At 45.4% G+C, this 20,061-nt stretch overlaps 1 protein-coding gene and 1 long non-coding RNA gene across 3 annotated transcripts in view; one reads left to right on the top strand and one right to left on the bottom strand.

Moving 5' to 3' along the window:
* Positions 1-13,845, bottom strand: part of LOC113602991 (uncharacterized) — a 47,014-nt gene extending 33,169 nt beyond the window's left edge. Inside the window, exon 1 of the long non-coding RNA XR_008296910.1 lies at positions 13,709-13,845. This is a non-coding gene — a long non-coding RNA (uncharacterized LOC113602991). The remainder of the gene's footprint in view (positions 1-13,708) is intronic.
* Positions 13,846-14,002: 157 nt separating this feature from the next.
* Positions 14,003-20,061, top strand: part of LAMB1 (laminin subunit beta 1) — a 74,116-nt gene continuing 68,057 nt past the window's right edge. Inside the window, exons 1-3 of one of the 2 annotated variants that reach the window (XR_008296908.1) lie at positions 14,003-14,298; positions 15,376-15,551; positions 17,839-17,974. Coding sequence is in view for 1 of the 2 variants with exons in the window: in XM_027071664.2 (XP_026927465.2) it covers positions 14,262-14,298; positions 15,376-15,551; positions 17,839-17,974 (349 nt within the window). In the remaining variant the exon portion in view is untranslated. The remainder of the gene's footprint in view (positions 14,299-15,375; positions 15,552-17,838; positions 17,975-20,061) is intronic. The other variant, XM_027071664.2, reaches the window with a different exon arrangement.

The following is a 20,061-nucleotide window of genomic DNA, read 5'->3' as shown; positions in this document are numbered from 1 at the left end:
TGGGAAAGGGCTACGAGAAGAGAAAGGTATTCCTGAAATCCTTCAGGACCTACTTCTGGTCAATCACCCCATGTATGTTACATCTCCCCTACTTCTTTCTAGTGGCTCCTAGAGTGAGCGCTGGCTTTCTTGAAAGTCCCATTGTTGTGGGTCCGCCAAATCTGATTTTTCCATGAGGAAAACCTCCCTTCAGCCAAAGTCCTTCTCTTCTCTGGCCTGGCTGAAAACACTTTCTCTGAAATGTCCTCTTACACTGCCCGTTCGCTGATAAGCCTTATCTAACCAGATAGCAAGTTCCGTGAGGGCACAGAACATATGTTCAGCCACTTCTATAGCCTTTATAGAACTTAGCACAGAGTGAAACATGCTAAATTTTGGTGCACTTACGTATTCCATAAATCGACTCCCAATTGTTGCAAATCAGACAGTCCTCGGACCATCCCTGAATGAAAATGTTTTCCGCTGCAACATGAAACCGGCTCACCATGTGGGTTGGCCCCTCTAAAAATGTAATTGAGAACAATGCAAGTCTTTAACTCCATATTTAGAGGGGGAGAATGTCCACTGGGAATTGAGTACATGCATAGGACAAAAGAAATCCTTTTCTCCCATCCCTCCCGCTCTCTGTAACTGACACCCTATAGCAGCTATTGAAAATCCCCTCCTTTCTCTGGAAAAAGTCTCTGCCGGAAAAACTCTTCCCCCCCCCCCCCCCCCCCCCCCCCCCGCCAAGCAAGGTCCCTGCTCTTTCCTCTCAAATCTGGTTCTTCCCCCCGCATTTGGACACTCTCGCCTTTCCTTGGCCATGGATGTTTGTTTACAAGATTGTTGATATTTTCCAAGCCATAGGGCCATAAATTGGAGTGCACCACTCCCAAATGAAGGTCATGGCCTCACAGACAGGCGACAGCTACAATTCCCAGGCAGAGCTTCCTGAGCCAAAATGAAGGACAGCTTTGCCTTGCATTCAATTAGGCTTTGTATAGAAAAAGCGACTAAGTGGCTAAGCAGAAAGCCTTAACACATTTGAAAACATTTTTGTGTTCATAAAACATTTATACAACATAAAGGTTTATGTATTTATGTATATTTAAGATTTATGCAAAGTTTATGTAAAGACAGCTACAATTCTTAGGGTCCTCAGTAATCCTTAGCCATTCAACAAACTAGTTGAATCAAACCCTCCTGTGTGCAAACCCTCGCACATACATACCCATTCTTCTTCCTCCCTTGCCAACAATCCCCCCTCCCCCCGCAAAATAAACCTGAACAGAAGTTTTTTTTTCATCACTTTATGTTCCTCACTGAAACTTCTTTGCCAGCCCTGAATCTCCCACTTCAGAGAAGTGACAAACTTTGGTGACCAAAGTTTTCACAGGCTCTTTCCATTATAAGCATTAAAGCTTTTAGGAACAGAGATGCCTGCTTACAATTTACCAGAAGACTGCTCCGTTTGTTCTCTCCTGTTTCCTTCCCTCAACGTTCTGTTTCTTCTCTTGAGAGAGAGAGAGAGAGAGAGAGCGCGCGCGAGAGCAAGAGAGCGCGCGAGCATTTTTTTCCCTCTCCCTCCAACATAAAGCAGATGAAGGATGACTTCTCTTAACACCTGCTCATCTATCAGCATCTAGCTTTTCTCTTCTGGGAAAGAGCTTGAAACTACATATAATCTTTAGTTTTACTCAAATGCTCTGAGTGGCCCTTCTAGAGGGCTCCTTGTGCCCTACCAACCTGTCTGACTCAGCCTGCTAACTGAACAAACTTTGACACAAAACAAGTTTATCACAGCCTCTAATTAAACATATTAATCAGAATGCACAGGATTTTGAAGACGGTTTTCTTCATGTTCATATAAATTACGTGCTTTTTGTTTTTAAAGGTTAGCTGTTTGATTCATAGCCATGTCTGACGTGACATACCTCCATACTTCTTTGATGACAAACACGGAAGTCTAGGAAATAGAGGGCTGGCTACACTTTATCTCCCATTTACCAGCTGGCAATAGACTAAGTTTACTGCAAAGTTCTCTTGCTCTCCCTCCCAAGAATTAAAATCTAGTCGTTAGTACGGTTACTTGCTTGCAGGGAAGACTTGGAAATAGATCACAAAACATTTACAGTAAAAAAGAAAAACTAAAATCTACCAGTGGAAGGTATTCCCTGTAAAGGACTGTCCAAAAAATACTAGATGGAACTGGGCAAACCCTTAGAGATGCTGGCTACGGACATCTCTCTGGGGCTGTGGCATGTGATCTTCTCTCCAACCTTGCCTCTCCTTCAGGAAAAAGGTTTAGGAAAGCCAAAATGCAAGAGATTTAAAGAATTCCCTCCCCCTCTCCCCTCATTTTCAGAAGGGTACTGAGGTTACTTTAGCTGGGGTCACATAGCTAGTTGACAGAAATGTTAAGGCAGCCGTGATAGAAAACCTATCCCAGGACAATACTCATTCTATTGAACCCTCTTTTTTTTTTTTTTTTTTTGAGAGAGAGGGGGAGGGGTTCTGGGGAGGGGTGGAGAGAGAAGGAGATACAGAATCCAAAAACAGGCTCCAGGCTCTGAGCTGTTAGCACAGAGCCCGATGTGGGGTTCAAATCCACGAGCGTTGACATCGTGACTTGAGCCAAAGTCAGACACTCAACCTACTAAGCCACCCAGGCGTCCCTGGACCCTCTCTTTCAAGACCACTTGTTCTTTTAACTGGTCTTAGGCTCTATTAAACAGTCCATCAAATACAGTAGAACATTTTCTTAAAATTGACTACAATTTTTTATATAAATGGCCTTAGAAATTATTTCACTGAAAGTAACTCTGCTAGAAAGAAAACAAAATTAAAACTGGCTCACCAAATAGAAATATTTTATCATTTTTTTTAAGTTTATTTAGAGAGAGCACAAGCAGGGGAGGGGCAGAGAGGAAGAGACATAGAATCACAAGCAGGCTCTGTGCTCCCAGCACAGAGCCCAGCACGGGACTTAAACCCACAAACCATGAGATTATTACCTGAGCCGAAGCCAAGAGTTGGACGCTTAACCGACTGAGCCACCCAGGTACCCTGAAATACTTTATCCTTAATGTTAGTGAACAAACATGTATCCTCTTGTGGGACTAGTAGGTCTTTTAAGAACAGCCAACTAAAGGAGCATATGGTTGTCCCCAAACATACTCAACAGAATTCTTTTCGGTCCTCAAACCTTCCATGTAGTTTTTAAAAATAGGGCAACAAGGTACCTTACAAATAATGAGGTAGGCCAGATTTTACGTAGTAAGTTGTATTATTTCTACAACTTATTACAATATGTGTGTATTCAACAAAATTCATTTGGTCATGTAGAAAAACAAACCCAACTACTATAGTCGATCTATAGGACATGCAACCAATTTCCAGGACTCTGTAATAACCAAACTCCTACCTAGACTCTTAGCTCTGTAAAAGTGAATATTTAACCCAAGTTGTTGTTTTTTTCCTTGACTCCCAATGGAGCCTATTAAAAGCATCACTATACTGTGAACTTTCTAGAAAGGAACAGGAATGGAAGTTTCATGGAGCCTGAAAAATCTAACAGCCAAACTAGTGTTTGAGGATTCCAGAGATTCGTACCATGGGAAGAAGCTCAAAGCTTGGAAAGGCTGTATAAACATCCCATATCTAAAGATAAACACTTGGGGATCTTTACGACACTGACGTTTAGCTTTGTGTTGGCCATACTGCATGAGGACTCACCTAGGAAAGCAAAATACTAATGGAGAAGGTCACGTATTGGGGATTAGAAGAACAATTGCTTTCATCTGGAAAGAAGTCTAAACTTTATTACAGACCAATATAAAAAAGTGAATGTATTTAGATAGGATATGTTTGAAGTGGCAATTTTTCCTTTTTAAGATCCCAGTTCTTTTCTTAGCTCTTCAGACCATACCATCATGCATTCTATACAGCAGATATACAGAGATGGGTATACTAAAATTCCTCCATAACAAATACCGTTTTTCCGCTCCATCCACTTGGGAGGGCAGCTCTAACATACAGACAACCTGAAGGATTTAAACATTTATAAACATGGGTCTTTGTCAGAAAAAAAAAAAAAATCCACTCTCAACGGTGAACACAGTTTACCATATTTTGTTTGGAGCCTAACAGCAAAGGAGGCAGTTAAGAAGAATTTTAATCCTGGCTACTCTTAACATTGCAAACGCAAATTGACCATAAACGTTTCTACTCTACTCAGACTCAAGTTTGTATCAAATACCTGCATCTTTTAAGGGATAGCAGCAAGACTGATTTGTTTCTCTTCTGTTTTGACTGTGCAGAAGACAGACTTTTTTCTCAGGGATGTGAACATTGCAATACTTTGATCAAGGTTACAGAGTTTATTAAAGTGAACTTCACTTCTGCACATAAAAGGTCACTTTGGAGCAGGCGATCACAGGAAACTCTCCTAATTTTGAAATGATTTTTAGAACAAAGCCTTGACATGTTCATTACGGAGAAAACCCTAAAATAAGGGGAAACTATCATTTAAAATTTGGGGCTGTCTGTAGGCAATTCCTGTATGGTTTCCCTTTTTAATCCCTCAAGAAATATAATGTACATATATTACATTTATTTTTCATAATTGGAGCCTACTTTCTCCCAGTTATGCCCTAACAATGGGACTCCATCTTTTTAGGGAAATGTCTAGTATTCCATTACAGGGGTCTAGCATAATTAACCTAAATGATCATCAATAGGGGGTTGGTCATTTCCAGTTTTTCTCTTATTTAAAAACAATAGTGTAAACCTCTTTATCTGCATGATTTGGCATATTTTCCCTGAGTCAAAGTTATATATAATTTAATATTTCAGATTGCCCTCCGGAAAGGCACGCGTTTACCTTTCTAGCAATCAGTTCTGTTAGTGCCCTTATGAACCTCGTTACAGATGACACGGTGAGACCTGGGGACGTTGACTTACCATTCTGTCATCAGAAACGGTGAAAAGTATGGTGCTATATATACATAGTACTAATGTATATTGGGTATGACTCATTCTGGCTGAAGAATTACCTGTGAATTATTTCTCCCCGGAAAGCACACTGGGCGTAGATCCAGACATTTATTGAATGAACACGTTCAACAAATACCTGATGAGCTCTGTGCTCAGTGCTGGGCAAATTCGGATGCTCTCCACGCACTCACAATTTAGCAAACACAGAAAATCTCCCACGCTAACAGTCTGCTTGGTGGACACTCGTTGGATACCAGCGATGTGCTCTGTGCTGGTGCTAGGGATACAGTGCAAGAGATGAGGTGCCTGGCCTTGTGTGTGGCACAGCTGGTCCAGAACAATCTAGAAAGCTCTTTTCCAAGAGATATCGGTCCAAGTATTGCATCTGGGCAGTGGAAACTGAGAAGGTTCCACATGCAAAGTACCATCAGAGCTGGACTTTGAACATAAGTAGAAGCTGTCTTGGCAGAGAAGGCCGAGAAGGCATTCCAGGCAGAAGGAACTGGATGAGCCAAAAACCAGGGTTTAGCTTTTGCGAATGGTGAGTATATTCAGGCTACAGCTTGTTGGGGGGTGAGAGGCTGCTAGCTCAGAACGCAGAATTGGGAGTAATTACAAGGGGCCACATTTCGAAGAGCCTGTAGTGTGTGCTAAGGCATGTGACCTTTGTACCTGTTTTACAGATGAGGAAACCGAGGCATAGAAATGTGACTTACATGGTCCCAATTTGTTAAGAGCCATGCTGTCTCATTTAGTAAATTCATTGGTGACTAGAAAGAATGGATTTTAATTTCCTAGGTCTTTCTTTGAATTTCTATTTTCAGGTAAAAACCCAGACTTAACCCAAATTCAGCATATGCTGTATTCAAAGTATAACAGACATTTATATCTAAAACAAACAAACAAAAACCTGGGGTTACAATTTTTTGGTCTGATTATACCAGCTACAGACATTAGATTATCATTTAAAAAGTTAAAAGGTTATTTAACCCCCATCCCAAACATAATGCCCGTACCTTCCCTGAAAGTACCCACCATCTTGCTATGCCTCTTCCTAGAACTTTCTAGAACTTTGCCTATTCATGTATGCATACATGTATATGTTTATAGAAATAGAACATTGTAGTGTTTGTTCTTCATCTTAGACTTTAACGCTTGTGACTCTTCTTGCTAATAATATACGTATTTAAGACAGCCTTGGCCTTCTCTAAATGTAGAACATATACCATTAGTACATAGCAGTGATTGGCACATAGAAACTACTCAAGAAATGTTAAAGAACGAGACAGAGGTTACTGCTAAGGCTTAAGGTACTAACCAGGTAGACAACTGGAGCTTCCAAAGTCGAAGGCCACCGACCAGCGATGGTCAGCACTTGGACGAAAAAGTCCTGAGTAGATGACTGAGTTATCAGCCCCGTATTCCATGTTTTCCAGATAGGATCACGGAGAAACCATTTACTCAGAGGTTAATAGCAGCATCCCATTTAGCCATCTTGGAAAGAGCAAACACATCCTCCAACTTCTTTGTCTGGCAAACAGCCCGATACGTGAAATAGCACCTAATCCTGGAGTGAGGCCGAGTGCTGGCTTGTTTCTGATGGGATAAAAATGTAGCCACTCAGCTCTGGGTGGGCTGCCCTTCACAAGTCTGATTACCAGCCTTGGCAGCCTCAAGCGCGATGGCCTTGATGAAATAAATACTCTTTCCGGAAGATCGGGCTTACTCTAGAGGGACCGCAGTTGTAGAGTCAATTCTTCTAGAAGGCCAAGGGCATCGTGGTGGGGGATAATGAGGCAAGGCTGTGCTACACGACAGAGGTGATGGCTTCTAAACTAGCATTTCCATCACTTCTGACACGTCCTCAGATCAAAGGTTCCATCTTCTCAGGGAAAAGACCGGATTGGGAATCAGGATCCCCTCCGAGTACAAGCCATGGGTAGAGCATTTAACTTGCTAATTAAATCTAGTTTCCCAGATCACCCTAGGTAATAATTAATAACCTAGAACTATGCGATAGGGTTACAGCAAGAGAGTAGGTTAAACTATCCCTTCAAGCCTCTGGTACAAAGATACTGCCTGAACCTTATTGGTCTCAAAATAGAGGTTAAATAAATGCTTTTTCATTCCCTAAGCATTTCCTAAGTACCTACTGTATACCAGGCATGTGACTGGGGACTCCTAGGAAAATGTGGTGAGGACTTTAGGGATTTACTGGGAACTGAACTGGACATTTCAAATGGAGAAAGACAGAATCTGGATTAAAAAAGAGTAAAGGAAGAGTTAAATACAGAATGCCCTTTTCTCCTCCTCGGGCTATTGACCAAATTTCAGCATCCTTACAAAGCCAAGGGAAGTAACACCAACTGAAATACAATTTTCAAAAGAGTCTTTATAATTTTAGGGGGCACCTGGGTGGCTCAGTCCATTAAGCATCCAACTTCGGCTCTGGTCATGATCTCTTGGTTCGTGAGTTCGAGCCCTGCGTTGGGCTCTGTGCTGACTGCTCAGAGCCTGGAGCCTGCTTTGGATTCTGTGTCTCCCTCTGTCTTTGCCCCTCTCCTGCTCAGGCTCTGTCTCTCTCCCCTGAAAATAAACATTAAAAAATAATACAGTTTTAGGCAGATTTCCATAAGAGGTGAACTGAGTTTAATTAAAAGTGTTTCTAAAATGCAACTATCAAACTCTCAGTGTTAGCTTCTACTCAATTGGATGTTTGTGATTTTCAAGCAAGCAACCGTTTTAAAACAAAAAGCAGGCCTCAAATTTTGGATGTCGATGTATTTTGTCCAAGCACATAGCTCATCTGAAAAATTTTTTTAAGTATTTATAGAGCAAATAGTTGTGATAATTTCTTAAACTTCAGTTATACAAATGTTTGTGAATGTAACTATCAAAGTTGACAAAAGCTGACCAGAGAAACAAAAACCTTTACTTTTAAAGGTCTTAAACTGTATTCTATGTGAACTGCAAGTAGTTGTGTTTTTCATTCTTTTTTTTTTTAATTTATTTTTTTAACTTTTATTCAGTTTTGAGAGACTGAGAGAGACAGAGCGCAAACAGGGGGAGGGGCAGAGAGAGAGGGAGGCACAGAATCCGAAGCAGCCTCCAGGCTCTGAGCTGTCAGCTCAGAGCCCGATGCGGGGCTCGGACACACAAATGATGAGATCATGACCTGAGCCGAAGTCGGACGTTTAACCAACTGAGCCACCCAGGCGCCCCTTGTGTTTTTCACGTTCTTACTGCCCCTCCTTCTTACACAGGACACTCCTGAATGAAGGTAAAGATATGATATGCTAGAAAAATGAAACTAGTTCATGACTAGCATTCAAGTCTAAATGTGTTTAATTGACTACATCGAGGTTAATCCTGCTATGAATCTAATTTGAAAAAAAATTTAAGAGCTTTGCTAAGGCTCTTTAGCCTTACCTCAAACATTAATCTCTCTCCTACTCATTTTTAAAGTGCCAGGTTAGCAACCAGATGCTAAAATCCATAAACAAAGAATAAATAGTGAGCTGAAAATGTGTCCCACTTAGAGTGTTTCTACGGCATTCTTGTTAAATATAGATAAACAACTTTTAAAGACATTTGGAATTCACAGGCATAGCTGGGTAGAAAGTGCCACCCTACCCCTGCTGGGATCTAAAGTGTCTTCTTGGCCCCCTTGCTGGAGGTGAAGTTCGATGGGTATGTAGCCTTGAGAGAGTCTGTAAAAAGCATGGATGTGACCTTCTTATACCTATTTTTAGTGACTACCTTAAAACATTCAAATATAGACTTGGGTACTCATTTGTGACCTTTCTTCTGAGCTCTTTAAGAATAGACAGATGGCTGTTTTTAAGATCATATTGATAAGGGTCTGCTTGGATCGTGATAAAGTAGGTCATGTTGCAATTGAAAACAAAAATGTCCCAGATCTCAGGCTACAAACAACAAAGCTTCGTAAGTCTGACGCTACATGTCCAGAAAAATGTATTGGCTCGGGGAATGTCCGCTGGCTTTAGGCATAGCTGGATCAAGATATTCTAAGGTGGTACTTAAGGATCTTCCCTATTGCTTCCCCCAGTTCTGCTCTTCTCTGTGGTCAGCCCCAGTCTCCAGCCGCCACCAGCTCCATCCATATAACTTCAAGTCCAGGGAGAGAGTGCTTTTTCTCGCCCACAAAAATCCCAGAAGTCCCCTCACTGGAAAACTTGAGTTGTATACCCATCCCCGAACCAAACACTGGGAAGAAGAAGAGAGAGGGGTACTGATTAGCCTGGAGCCCATGGAGAGATTAGCCCCATCCAAATTCTGTTGGGCTGACAACGTCAAAGGACTAGTCCCCCCCAAGAGAGTCTGGGGACTGTTCCCAGACAAAGGGATGTTAATACAAGCCCAAATAGCAGCTTCTATTGTATAGTCCGAGACTGAAAATGCTGTGACGCCCTGCCTGATTCAGGCCTTCCATATTCTAGAAGGTGATGGTATTCCTATGGGCTCCCTTAATGGTCATAAGGAAGGGTTATTCAGTTTTAATCACTCATCCAACAAGCAGATACTGAGTGACTCTGTACACCGAAAACTCTGCCCTTGGATGAGAATATGAATTTCAATAAAACACAGTGCCTGCCCTCAGAGAGCCCCTGAGGGCAAGGGCATTTGACACAAAATTACAAATTACTGTCCCGCATATTATGAGAGGTATTAGATGGAGAAAGTGCCACGTGACATTTGTTCTAAATTTTCCTGGTCATAAAACTTCTTGAGCTCATTTCTGATTCTCACAAAGTACCCTTCAATCTAATTTTCAAAACAACCCAAATCTAGTATTTTTCATGAGAGCAGAGTTAGGTAGACAGCCAGGTTTTAGAACCTAAAGGTCAAAGGCCAGAATGTGACCTCCTTGTCGTTACGCTGTCAATCCAGGACTTAAAACGAGACCCATAAATGGCATTTTAAGACTGTGACGGTAACCTTGAAAGCAGTTCTTGCTTTGTTTTTCCAAGCAAATAATCAAGGCCTCGGGGAGACAACTGTTGCACATTCTTTGAGACTGAACGGCCAACAATTTGCAGTCTCATCTGCTATTCAAGATGCTGCAGAACTTTCCAGTAAAAGACTGCCTTGTGCTGAAGCAGGTAGTGCTGGGGGGGTACATGTGTGGAATGAATAAGAGGGTAGGGGTGGTGTCAGCAGGAGTAAAGCCTCAATGAGCTTTACTAGCAAGAGTGATTCATGCCTCCTACATTTGTAACATCAGAGAGGAAGAATTGGTTCATGAGCAAAATTTGGAAGTGTTCCTAAAATGAACTCCAGTCTGGTGATCTTTCTTTTGCTACTTGACTAGAAACTCGTGTTGGGTAGAAAGTGGACATTTAAGATTTAAAGAAGTTTTTAGAACCTAGAGTCCAGTCTTTATTTACTTCCACTCAAGAAACATTTATTGAGCACCTACAACGTGCCCATGTCATATTAGGCAACGTTTGTGCATCAATCGGTGTTACGCAATATTTGGCCTGGACTCACTGTCTAGTGGAGATAAGGGCATAAACAAATAGTTACAGCGTTATGTCATTTACGCCGGAACAGGCTTTTACAAGGTGCTGGTGGACAGAGTTGGGGGGTGAAAAGGGGGTAGAGACGAAGTCTATTTAAGTGGATGCTTCAAAGATGCGTGGTAGTTCACTACACTGGTGAGCTCAAGGAGGGTCCATGGGACAGAGAGGCACAGTATAAAGCATGCCCTGTGTTGGGAACTTCAGGAAGCTCACATGGGCAGAGGGAAGCCATTGAAGGCTTTTGAACAAGGGAACAACATGATCAAAGGGGTGCCTCAGAAATCCCTCTGGTGATGTTAGGGAGGATTAGACCAGCGGAAAGGGAGAGTTTGGAATCAAAATGGCAGCCAGGGAGGCTCCTGCAGGGTTCAGACCAGACGCGAGGGCAGACTGAACTAAGGCAGGGTGATGAGGTTGGAGCAAAGGGAACGTGGTGGCTGGTTGCTGGTAAGATAGAAATGACAGGAGCTAATGATAGGAAGAGGTAAGGAGATGGAAATGTCCAATATGAGTCCCAAGCTGGGCTGGTTTTAAGGAGGATGTGTACAGTCTCTGAAGGGTCCCGGGCTAGGTTTACTGCTCTGTCACCATCTTGAAGTCATTAATTTTTGAACAAAGGGTCCCCGTGCTCCTTTTCCTTTTTCACTGGGCCCTGCAAATCATATAGCCAGTCTTGTTCCCAGGCTCGTCTTGAGCTCAGAGGTGAATCATGGGGCCAATAACAGAAATTAGAAACAGAAGAACACATTTTGTTCTAGGAGGGATGGGTGGGGAGGTGACTTAAGTTTTGCAGCACACGTACTTATGGGCCATGAAAGTAGAGCTTTCAATAGGCTGTTAGAAACTGGATGTAAATTCCAAACAAGGTAGAAGCTAGAGTTACAGATGTAGGGAGGACCAAGGTGAAGGTGGTGGAGAGGCTGGTCACAGATGAGAATGGTTATAGAAGGAAGAGAAGCTGGAGACAAAACCTTTGGGGGCACCCTATGTTTAAGGGAAAGAGAGAGGAAAGAGAAATGGGAGAGAGGGAGTCAGTCCTATGGGGAAATTTTGGAATGGTGTCCTGGAAGTCAAGGAAGAAAAGTCTCAAGAAGGCCGTGGTCGGGGCGCCTGGGTGGCTCAGTCGGTTAAGCGTCCGACTTGGGCTCAGGTCATGATCTCGCGGTTTGTGAGTTCAAGCCCCGCGTCAGGCTCTGTGCTGACAGCTCAGATTCTGTGTCTCCCTGTCTCTCGGCCCCTCCCCTGCTCATGCACTGTCTCTCTCTGTCTCTCAATAATAAATGTTAAAAAATAAAAATAAAAAATAAAAGAAGGGCGTGGTCATGGGAGATAGACCACAGAGAGTTCCACTAGGGAAAACGGCCATTGCACTTGGCAGTTGGAGGGCCAGCAGTCATCACTGAGACCAGTGGCGGAGATGGGAGTTCTGTTATAATGGGATGAAGGAGAAACCGATTGGAAACACAAGTGCGAACTATCCTTTCAAGCACCTGGGCTAAGAAGTCAAACGGAATAAAGGAGTAGAGAGTATATAGCATAAAGAAGGGTTTTGGTTTTCTTCCCTTAAGATGGGGAAATGGAGCAGGTTTGCATGTGAGAGCATTGTGCTTAGCCGGTCAGAGGAGAACACTTGCTTCCAGGACAAAAGTACGTTCCAGGACAGGGAATGGAGACAAATTCAGCAATGGAGTGGTCAGATGGTGAAGGTGTGTTATATACACTAGCCCCTGCACATACGTGTTAAAAAAAAAAAAAAAAAAGAAAAAAAAAAACCCAAACAAACCACTCAACAAATCTCTTAACTGACTCAGTAATGTTTACTCCTGAGAATGAGGTGAGAGCCTCAGGGCTGTAGGTAACTCTTTGCAATCTATGAGAAGACACTGACCAGGGAAAATGATCACCACTGAGTAGCAGGGAGGTCTTGTGAAAGAGGCAGAAGTGAATGATGCTTGCAGTACGGACGGATAAAAAACTAATAAGCAACTTTGACCCAGGGTATTAAGAGCTCCACAAGGGGAAAAGCATTTGCCTCTGAATGTTTTTTAATTAAGCTGTGAAGACCCTCCGTTGCAAAATTAAACCCTCACAACAGCACCCGCTTTCTCTTGTGTTTTCAGGGCTGCCCAGCCAGCACCAAGGACCCTGGACGTTAGCTGGAGGCAAAAAAAATCTCCAGAGGCTGCAACAGGGCAAGTGCTGATTTAGTGAATAATTAATGCATCACCAAGACCTGAGGCTCCTGCCTTCCTCAGCAGAAAGGAGGTTTATAAACCCATAAAGCAGCTTTACTTTGTGGTCTAATGATTAAACTTTCCCTGGGTCCTGTTTCATTGCAGCTAAGTTAAAAGCTGACCAACTAAACCCTTCTCCCTGGGGTAATTAAAAGCAAGCAAAATCTCCTGCCGGGACTACCAACTAACTGTACTCCCCTTATTCAGGGCACTTTTGCGCAAACCCCAGCTTTGACTCCATCCATCCACTGCTAAGGCAGCAGAATTGGGCCAGTTCACTGGAAGGGCGGCAGTCCCGCCGCCTGCCTCTCTTCCCGCCCCCCTCCCCAGCCCTCAGGACGTGGGCGAGCTCTGTTTACCCCTTATTCAACCAGACAGGTCGCACACAAGGCCATTAGAAGCCCTCTCTCCCCATAGAGTCCCTCTCTGCAATTGCCCAGGTGGCGCTTTGTGGAGACCCTGAAGGGGGTCTCATTCGTGGTTGAATCAACCCTGTCACGGTGAGATGGGAAACACGCTTCACCAGCAATAGTGTCGTTGGAGAAACGACCTTAATTAGAGCCATCGTCTGGATTTAGGTAAGTAGATTTTTTAAAACAGAATTAAACGGGCAATTCGATGCCGTGGCCACCTGGGTGGCAGGTCCAGAATAAATGTGCGCGCAAAGGAAGCCTAGGGAATAGCAGTTTCGTCGCCTCGCGTGGTGACAGTAGAGACGTCGCGTCCAGCCCAAGCTTCGCGATCCCGGATTCCCTTCTTTGTAAGGCAACAAACCTGACAGGTCGACCCTCTTTCTAAAGGGTTAACCCGCCTTTCCCGGGCGCTCGGGGCGGGAGTTTGTGGCCCCGGGTACCCTTCCGTGACTCACCCCTTGCAAATGTAAACGCCCGAGTGCGCGGTAGGTCCCGCCGGGGAGGGGGTGGGGGTGTCTCTCGCCGCGATCCCGACACCTACCTCCGCCACCAGCCCAGACGCCTCCCGCCCCCCCCCCCCCCCCCCGCGCTCCGGCAGGCGATGCGCACCCCGGGGTGGCTCCGCCGGAGACCGGGAGAGCCTGGCGCCCGCGGCCACCGCAGGCGAGGCCTTAAAACAAAAGAGGCGCCCCGGGAGGGTGGGACCCGGACCTCACCCCCTCCCCCCGGCGGTGGCCGCCCGCCCCCTCAGCCCCTGCTCTGCGTGTGCGCATGAGCGGAGGCGCCTCCCCCGGTTCCTCCCAAGGCTAAACTTTCTAATTCCCTTCTTTGGGCTCGGGGCTACGGGGAGAGCGCTCGCACCGCCCGGGCAGGAGGACATAGTGGCTGAGCGCTTTTTCCCCTCCGACCCCCCGCTTCCGTGGGAGCGGCAGGAAATGGAAGGGCCCCTCTCCTCTCTCTGAACAGTTGATCTCTCTTTTTGTGTTTCTTTCCTCCACCTCTCCAGAAGGGAAGACGGGGAAAGCGGGCAGGCGGCTCGGCGGGTGCGTTCTCCCCTCCTCCGCCGTGTCCCCTCGGCTGTGCAGGGACTGGCCATGGGGCTGCTCCAGGTGTTCGCTTTCAGTTTCTTAGGTAATTGCGCCGCGGCGGTGGGGAGAGGAGTGGGCTTGGGAAGAAACCCCACAAGCCGTTGGACCCGGCTTCGCGGGAGCCTGAGGGCGGGGGGCGGGAGAGGGGCTGGGGTGGGAATCGCGCCCCGGGATTAAACGCCAGCGCCCTCCGTGGCGGCTGAGGACTGCGCGCGAGGATCGCCGCGGACCCGCATCCCCGAGGCTGGGTGCCCAGAACTGGGGATCCGCGGCCCCTGCTCGGGCTTTGCACCTTTGGCGTGTTCACCGTGGGTCTCTCCTCTGCGGGGGGCGGGGGGCAGGCTGCCTGGGATGGGTTGGGGGGCTCGCCTCGGGGGGCTCCCCTGGAGCCCTTTTCCCAGCCAAGTGCCCAAGCTGAGCACAGGCTTAGTCCTGGGAACTGACTGGGGCCATGTGGCTTCAATTAACCATCGCTGTTTGCCCCCGGATGGCGCCAGAAACAGCTGGGCCGGGTGCTTCCCTGGAATGACGAAGCGTTGAAGCCACTCCAAAGCCACAGGGACTGTTCACTCACCCCTTGCTCGGGAAAGCGGCATCCCCTGCAAGTCCCACCACCTCGCCCCCAACCGAGCGCCCGGGACCCCCAAGCGTGCACGCACACACATCCGTGACCCCACACTCACAGATCTGGCACGCACACTCACGGTTTCACACTGAGGGTGCACAGGCTGCCGCACGCACGAGGTGCATACACTCACTCGCCTACTCGCGCGCACAGAGGCGGTTCGCCTGTCGCCTCCCCGCACACAGGTCCAGGCACAGGCACGTCAAGGTGGCTGGTCTGCACATCTACCTTTTGTGACCAGAGCTGCTTCCCCGGGACAGATGAGGGTCTCCCGGGAATGATCTGGGCTGCTGGACAAATTTGACATCGTGTCTCTTTCCGAACCCTCTCCACGTCCTGGCCTCTCCCGCACTCATCTTTCCATTGTGCCTCTATTCTGTGCATTCTGCTTTCTTCTGAACCTACTCTTCCCGCCCCTGCTTGTTCGTTTCGCTTGGGCTCGCCCCCGGCTTGTGCCCTCCTGCCCACCTCCCCTGTCGCCTGCCCTTTCCACAGCCCTGTGCGGAGCCCAAGTGCGCGCTCAAGAACCCGAATTCAGCTACGGCTGCGCGGAGGGCAGCTGCTACCCCGCCACTGGCGACCTTCTCATCGGCCGAGCACAAAAGCTCTCGGTGACCTCGACGTGCGGGCTGCACAAGCCTGAGCCCTACTGTATTGTCAGCCACCTCCAGGTGAGGGCAGAGATCCCAGCCCTAGGCTTTGAGCGCGCGCGCCTCCTCCAGTCCAGACCAGAGGGGCCGGGCGCTGGGGACTCCACATCCTGCCAGCTATCCAGATAGGAAGCGCGGCCAGTCGGGGAGTCCCGGGATTAGATGGGTTGCTCGCCCTTTTTTGCTCCATCTCCGTTTGCACAGTTGCATCCGCCATACATTTCCTGCCGCCTCCACCGCCCGCATAGTCCCTATGGAAAGTCAGGACCGCCGGGACCTGGCCCCTGCCCGGGATCCTGACCCCAGGCCTCCAGAAGTCTCCACTGTTGTTTTGTGATCTGTCCTCCTTGGAAATGTGCATAAGAGATAGTCCATCATCTCTTTCTTAGACTGAGTAGCGATCATGGGTTTTTCCTAAGTCTTGCGCTTGCGGGAGGGGTATTGTAGCACTGACAGATGTCTTGTGAGGTCACTCTAGCCACTGAACCTAATATTTTCTGGTGTGGTGCTGTTCCCATCTATCCTCCAGTAGATACTTTTTCAAATGCCCTGGTTGCCATGGCACCCTGGTAGAGGAGGACCAAAATGAAATTTCAGGGTGTCCTTTCTAAAAGTAGGCCTAGATCTTAGATTTCAAAAGTCCTATTTTTAAAAAGTCCAAACTAATTTTAAAAGAAGACAAAGCATAAGCTACCTAGAATCAGAAGCCTTTTCCTTGATTTTTTTTTTTTTTTTAAGTATGCGGATATTTCTGGCCAAAGGCGGGCTAGTCTCACATGCAGGGCAAGGGCCAGAGGCAATTGCTATAATTTTCGCCCATCCGCCTACCTGTACACCTGCCCTTTGGGAAAAGGATGATGTCCTACGGTTTGCACCACAGATGCCTTAAAATGGAGTCACTTTTCCAAAGCAGAAAGGGAACCCATTCTGTAGACCTGATAAATTAAACCAGAGGAATGTGGTCAAGTGGATTCCGCTCATTTGCTTCCAGGTTTATACAGAGATGTCTAGACTGTTTCCTCCTGATTAGAAGGGTGGCTATAATTAACCTTTTTTTTTTTTAAGTTCTGGTAATTGTTCTCCAGTATTAGTTTTCTTGACTACAAGTTAATGAAGGCCGTTGATGTTACCTTTTCTAATATTAGCATGTAAATTTTACCTAAAATATTATGTTAACATTCACCTCAGAGGCGAGGACATCCTGTAAATGAGTCACCAGATTCTGAGACCGGCTTTGACCAGAATGAGAATTGAACTGTTTGTCTTACAGGCCAGCCAGAGCTAAACTCTCTGGTTTACGTGATTAGCCGTGAAAGCGTGGAGTGCTCTCTGTAGATACCAGAGCCGAGAGAAAGGGCCTGGGTGTGCACTTTTCTCAAGCATTTAATGGGTCTGAAAACTGAGGCAGGAATCTTAAGTATTTTGTCCAGTATTTGGTCCCATTGCATTCCTGACTTCTGTTCCCTCTCTTTGTCTTAGTACATCTCACTAGTCCCTAAATCCTTTGGGGAGGAAGGTGATAACTAATAGCTAACTAAATACAAACATAAGAGTCCAGTCCGTGGGTATCGTCCTCCTCACAATATCACCCCTGCTTAAATGTTGTTCGTGAGGTGTATGTGGACCTCTGTGGGTGCCCGTCTTAGTGCATGTTGGCCTTGTGTGAGTTGGTCTGTTTATAATGGGTTCACCCTGGCAGGTACCCACTTCCCCAATATCCTGAGTAGTTTGTAGATGTTCCCTACAAGCTGCCACCCTTGATTCACTGCTGGGGCAGCGCAGAGGCTCGGAAAACTGGTTCTGTATTTCCCAAAGCTTCTTAAATACATTCGCCTAACACTTGGCCTCTGCATTATGTTGGTTTTAGAAAATCAGGCTGCGTGAGTTCTTTTTTTTTTCCTTTCATTTTTCAGTTTGCTTTAAAGCATGTCAGCAAAAATTTTCTAATACCTCTTCCACATCTCGCTTTAAGTGTAAGCTTCTCTAGCTATTATTCATTGAGATGAAGGCTTAGGCCTAGAAATTTCATTTTGATTCAAGTACTAGCTTGTGGAAACAATGCCTTCTTTTACTTTTGACCTTGAATTTACAAGAGTGGAGGAAGTTTTCAGGAGTAATTCATACTCCATGAGTTAAAAAGTGGAAGGCATATTATATGGCATGTAAGTAATTTGGACACATTCATTGTTCTTGAGGCAAGCAGGTTTGATTTTTGTATTGTGGGCTTGATTTTTGGTGTGTGTGTGTGTGTGTGCGTGTGTGTGTGTGAGATTGCTTCCTACACTCATGAAACTAACTTTGCTTTCAGGAGGACAAAAAATGCTTCATATGCAATTCACAAGATCCTTATCATGAGACCCTCAATCCTGACAGTCATCTCATTGAAAATGTGGTCACTACGTTTGCTCCAAACCGCCTTAAGATTTGGTGGCAATCCGAAAATGGTATGTGGTTGGTGTGGGAAGTTCTGTAGAGTGAGATTGGTCACCTGGAAGGGGCTCGCAGGCTCCTGGGTATTTGTAATCTCGATTGATTTCTCTGCCCTGTAATTATGGTCTTTGGCAGATTTACTGCCTGAAGCACTAACTTCTCATGGTAAAATCTGATCCTCCTTCCTAAAGCATGCACTTTCTATAAGAAAGCAGTCTTTCATGCTGGACCAAAGGGATATTTCCTGGTCCTTACCCTGAGAGGAGCCTTTACGGGGCAGGGAGCAGGGTGTATCGGGAGGATGGGGCCGGGGTGGGGGGAGACCCTGCGCTATTTCAGGCCCTTAATCTTCCCCAAAATAGAGCATCTTTCTTTGGGATCAACCCCAAAAGAAAGGGCAGAATCAGCCCCTACTTCTACCAACACCTTCCTTCCATCTCGAGAAAATTCAGTAATAGTACTGTGAAGCAGCACTAAATCTAAATTTTCAATGACTCTGTCAACATGGATATGCCCAACTCAATTCCTTTAGTGAGTATGGGAATTCAGCCCTTTTTCCTTCCTTTGCCTTTTGGGTTTGGGTTTAGTAAATTCATTAAACTTGATGTTACTTCACCGGGAAACTAAGCCCAAATTAGTTTTGCATTTGTTTCAAACTTGAAGACTGAACTTTAGGAAATAAAGGTAGAGTTCTTGTGTCTCTTAATTAACAGTGGACCATTAGATCTTTCAAAAGAGTATGAGAATTTTGGCTGTCAAAGAAGTGAACCTAGGGATGGTCATAGAAAGCATCGACTGTGCTAGATCTTTTTATTATATGCCCTACGCCTGGGACATTTTCAGATGTTTGCTGTCATTTAACATTCTGTAAAGAGGAACTCCCTTAATACACTTCTTTGTCATTAATTATGAAGTTACACATGCTTTCTAGAAAACTGTTGGTTTCTAGGGAGGATTGATTATTGGTCAGCCATGGGACTGCGTAGGTTACCAGACTAAGACAGGCTGGTCCTTAGAAAGCATGTAGATTAGAGCCTTATCAATTCTTTTAGGAGGTTATCTTGGTTCAGTGTGAAAGAGAAGGTTCTATAAATCTGTACCTAAGTCACAGAGGACTTCTGAAATAGCATAGAGCTTATTCCAAACAGGGAGCGGGAGCATGTCCTAACTGCCCACATTCTTCCAGTGAAATGAAAAGACAATTAGAAGTATGCCTCTAAAAAAATTAAAAGTTAAAAAAAGGATGCCTCAACATTAGTATCAAGTTGATAGACAGTAAAGTTGTTCATCATGTGCTGTCATTCTAGAGAAGGGTTTTTCTTGGTTATGTCAGGACTTCATCAATTTCTGCAACTTTGAATTTGTTGGACGAGAGAGTCCCAAATGTCAGAAGGAAGGGATCTTCAAGTAGAGAGGGGCTTGTGTTGTCTGTCAGAAGAGATCAGATGATGTTGGGCTGGAGTTTGGTCTTCCGAAAGTCAGACTGATGAGTACTGTCCCCTCCGTGTTGTCTGATAACTCACCGTTGGGGATGTTCCTTATGGATGTGAGTTTATCCATTTTCTGTGGGTTTTGTCCAGTGTCCTGGTGGCATTAAATTATCGGTGCTCAGGCATAGAAACAGGGTTGGCGTGTACAGCTACTTTTCACTTACCCTTCCTAACGATCTATTTCTAGGTCGGACAGAAGTCAAATACTCTGTAGAAGAATGATCTGGTTTCATTTCTCTGTGGATTTTTCTTCCCATATTGAAACACACATGCGCAGGCGCTCGCGTGCGCGCACGCACACACACACACATACAAACTTTACTGCTTTTATCAGGTTATAAATCTGAAGTGGAATGTGCTTTTAGTGTACCCATTGTAGCATATTTTCTTACATTGCAGAAATGGTACTGGTCCTGTTGGTACTTTACGTTATCTTTTGTTATCTCTTCATTTTGAACAAATCTCGCAGGTTTTTAAAAGCCTGGGAGAGAAGAGCTGCGTAGTTGCTTAGCTAACATTTCACTCAGAAATGTCCAGAGTAGGTTTATAAGACGGTTCTTTTTAATAAGTTAGATAAGGTTAGTTAGTATGATTATAATGTTTTTCTTTAA

This window comes from Acinonyx jubatus, chromosome A2, assembly GCF_027475565.1.
Source record: "Acinonyx jubatus isolate Ajub_Pintada_27869175 chromosome A2, VMU_Ajub_asm_v1.0, whole genome shotgun sequence".
NCBI lineage: Eukaryota > Metazoa > Chordata > Mammalia > Carnivora > Felidae > Acinonyx > Acinonyx jubatus.
This window is presented reverse-complemented; position numbering and strand designations above follow the sequence as displayed.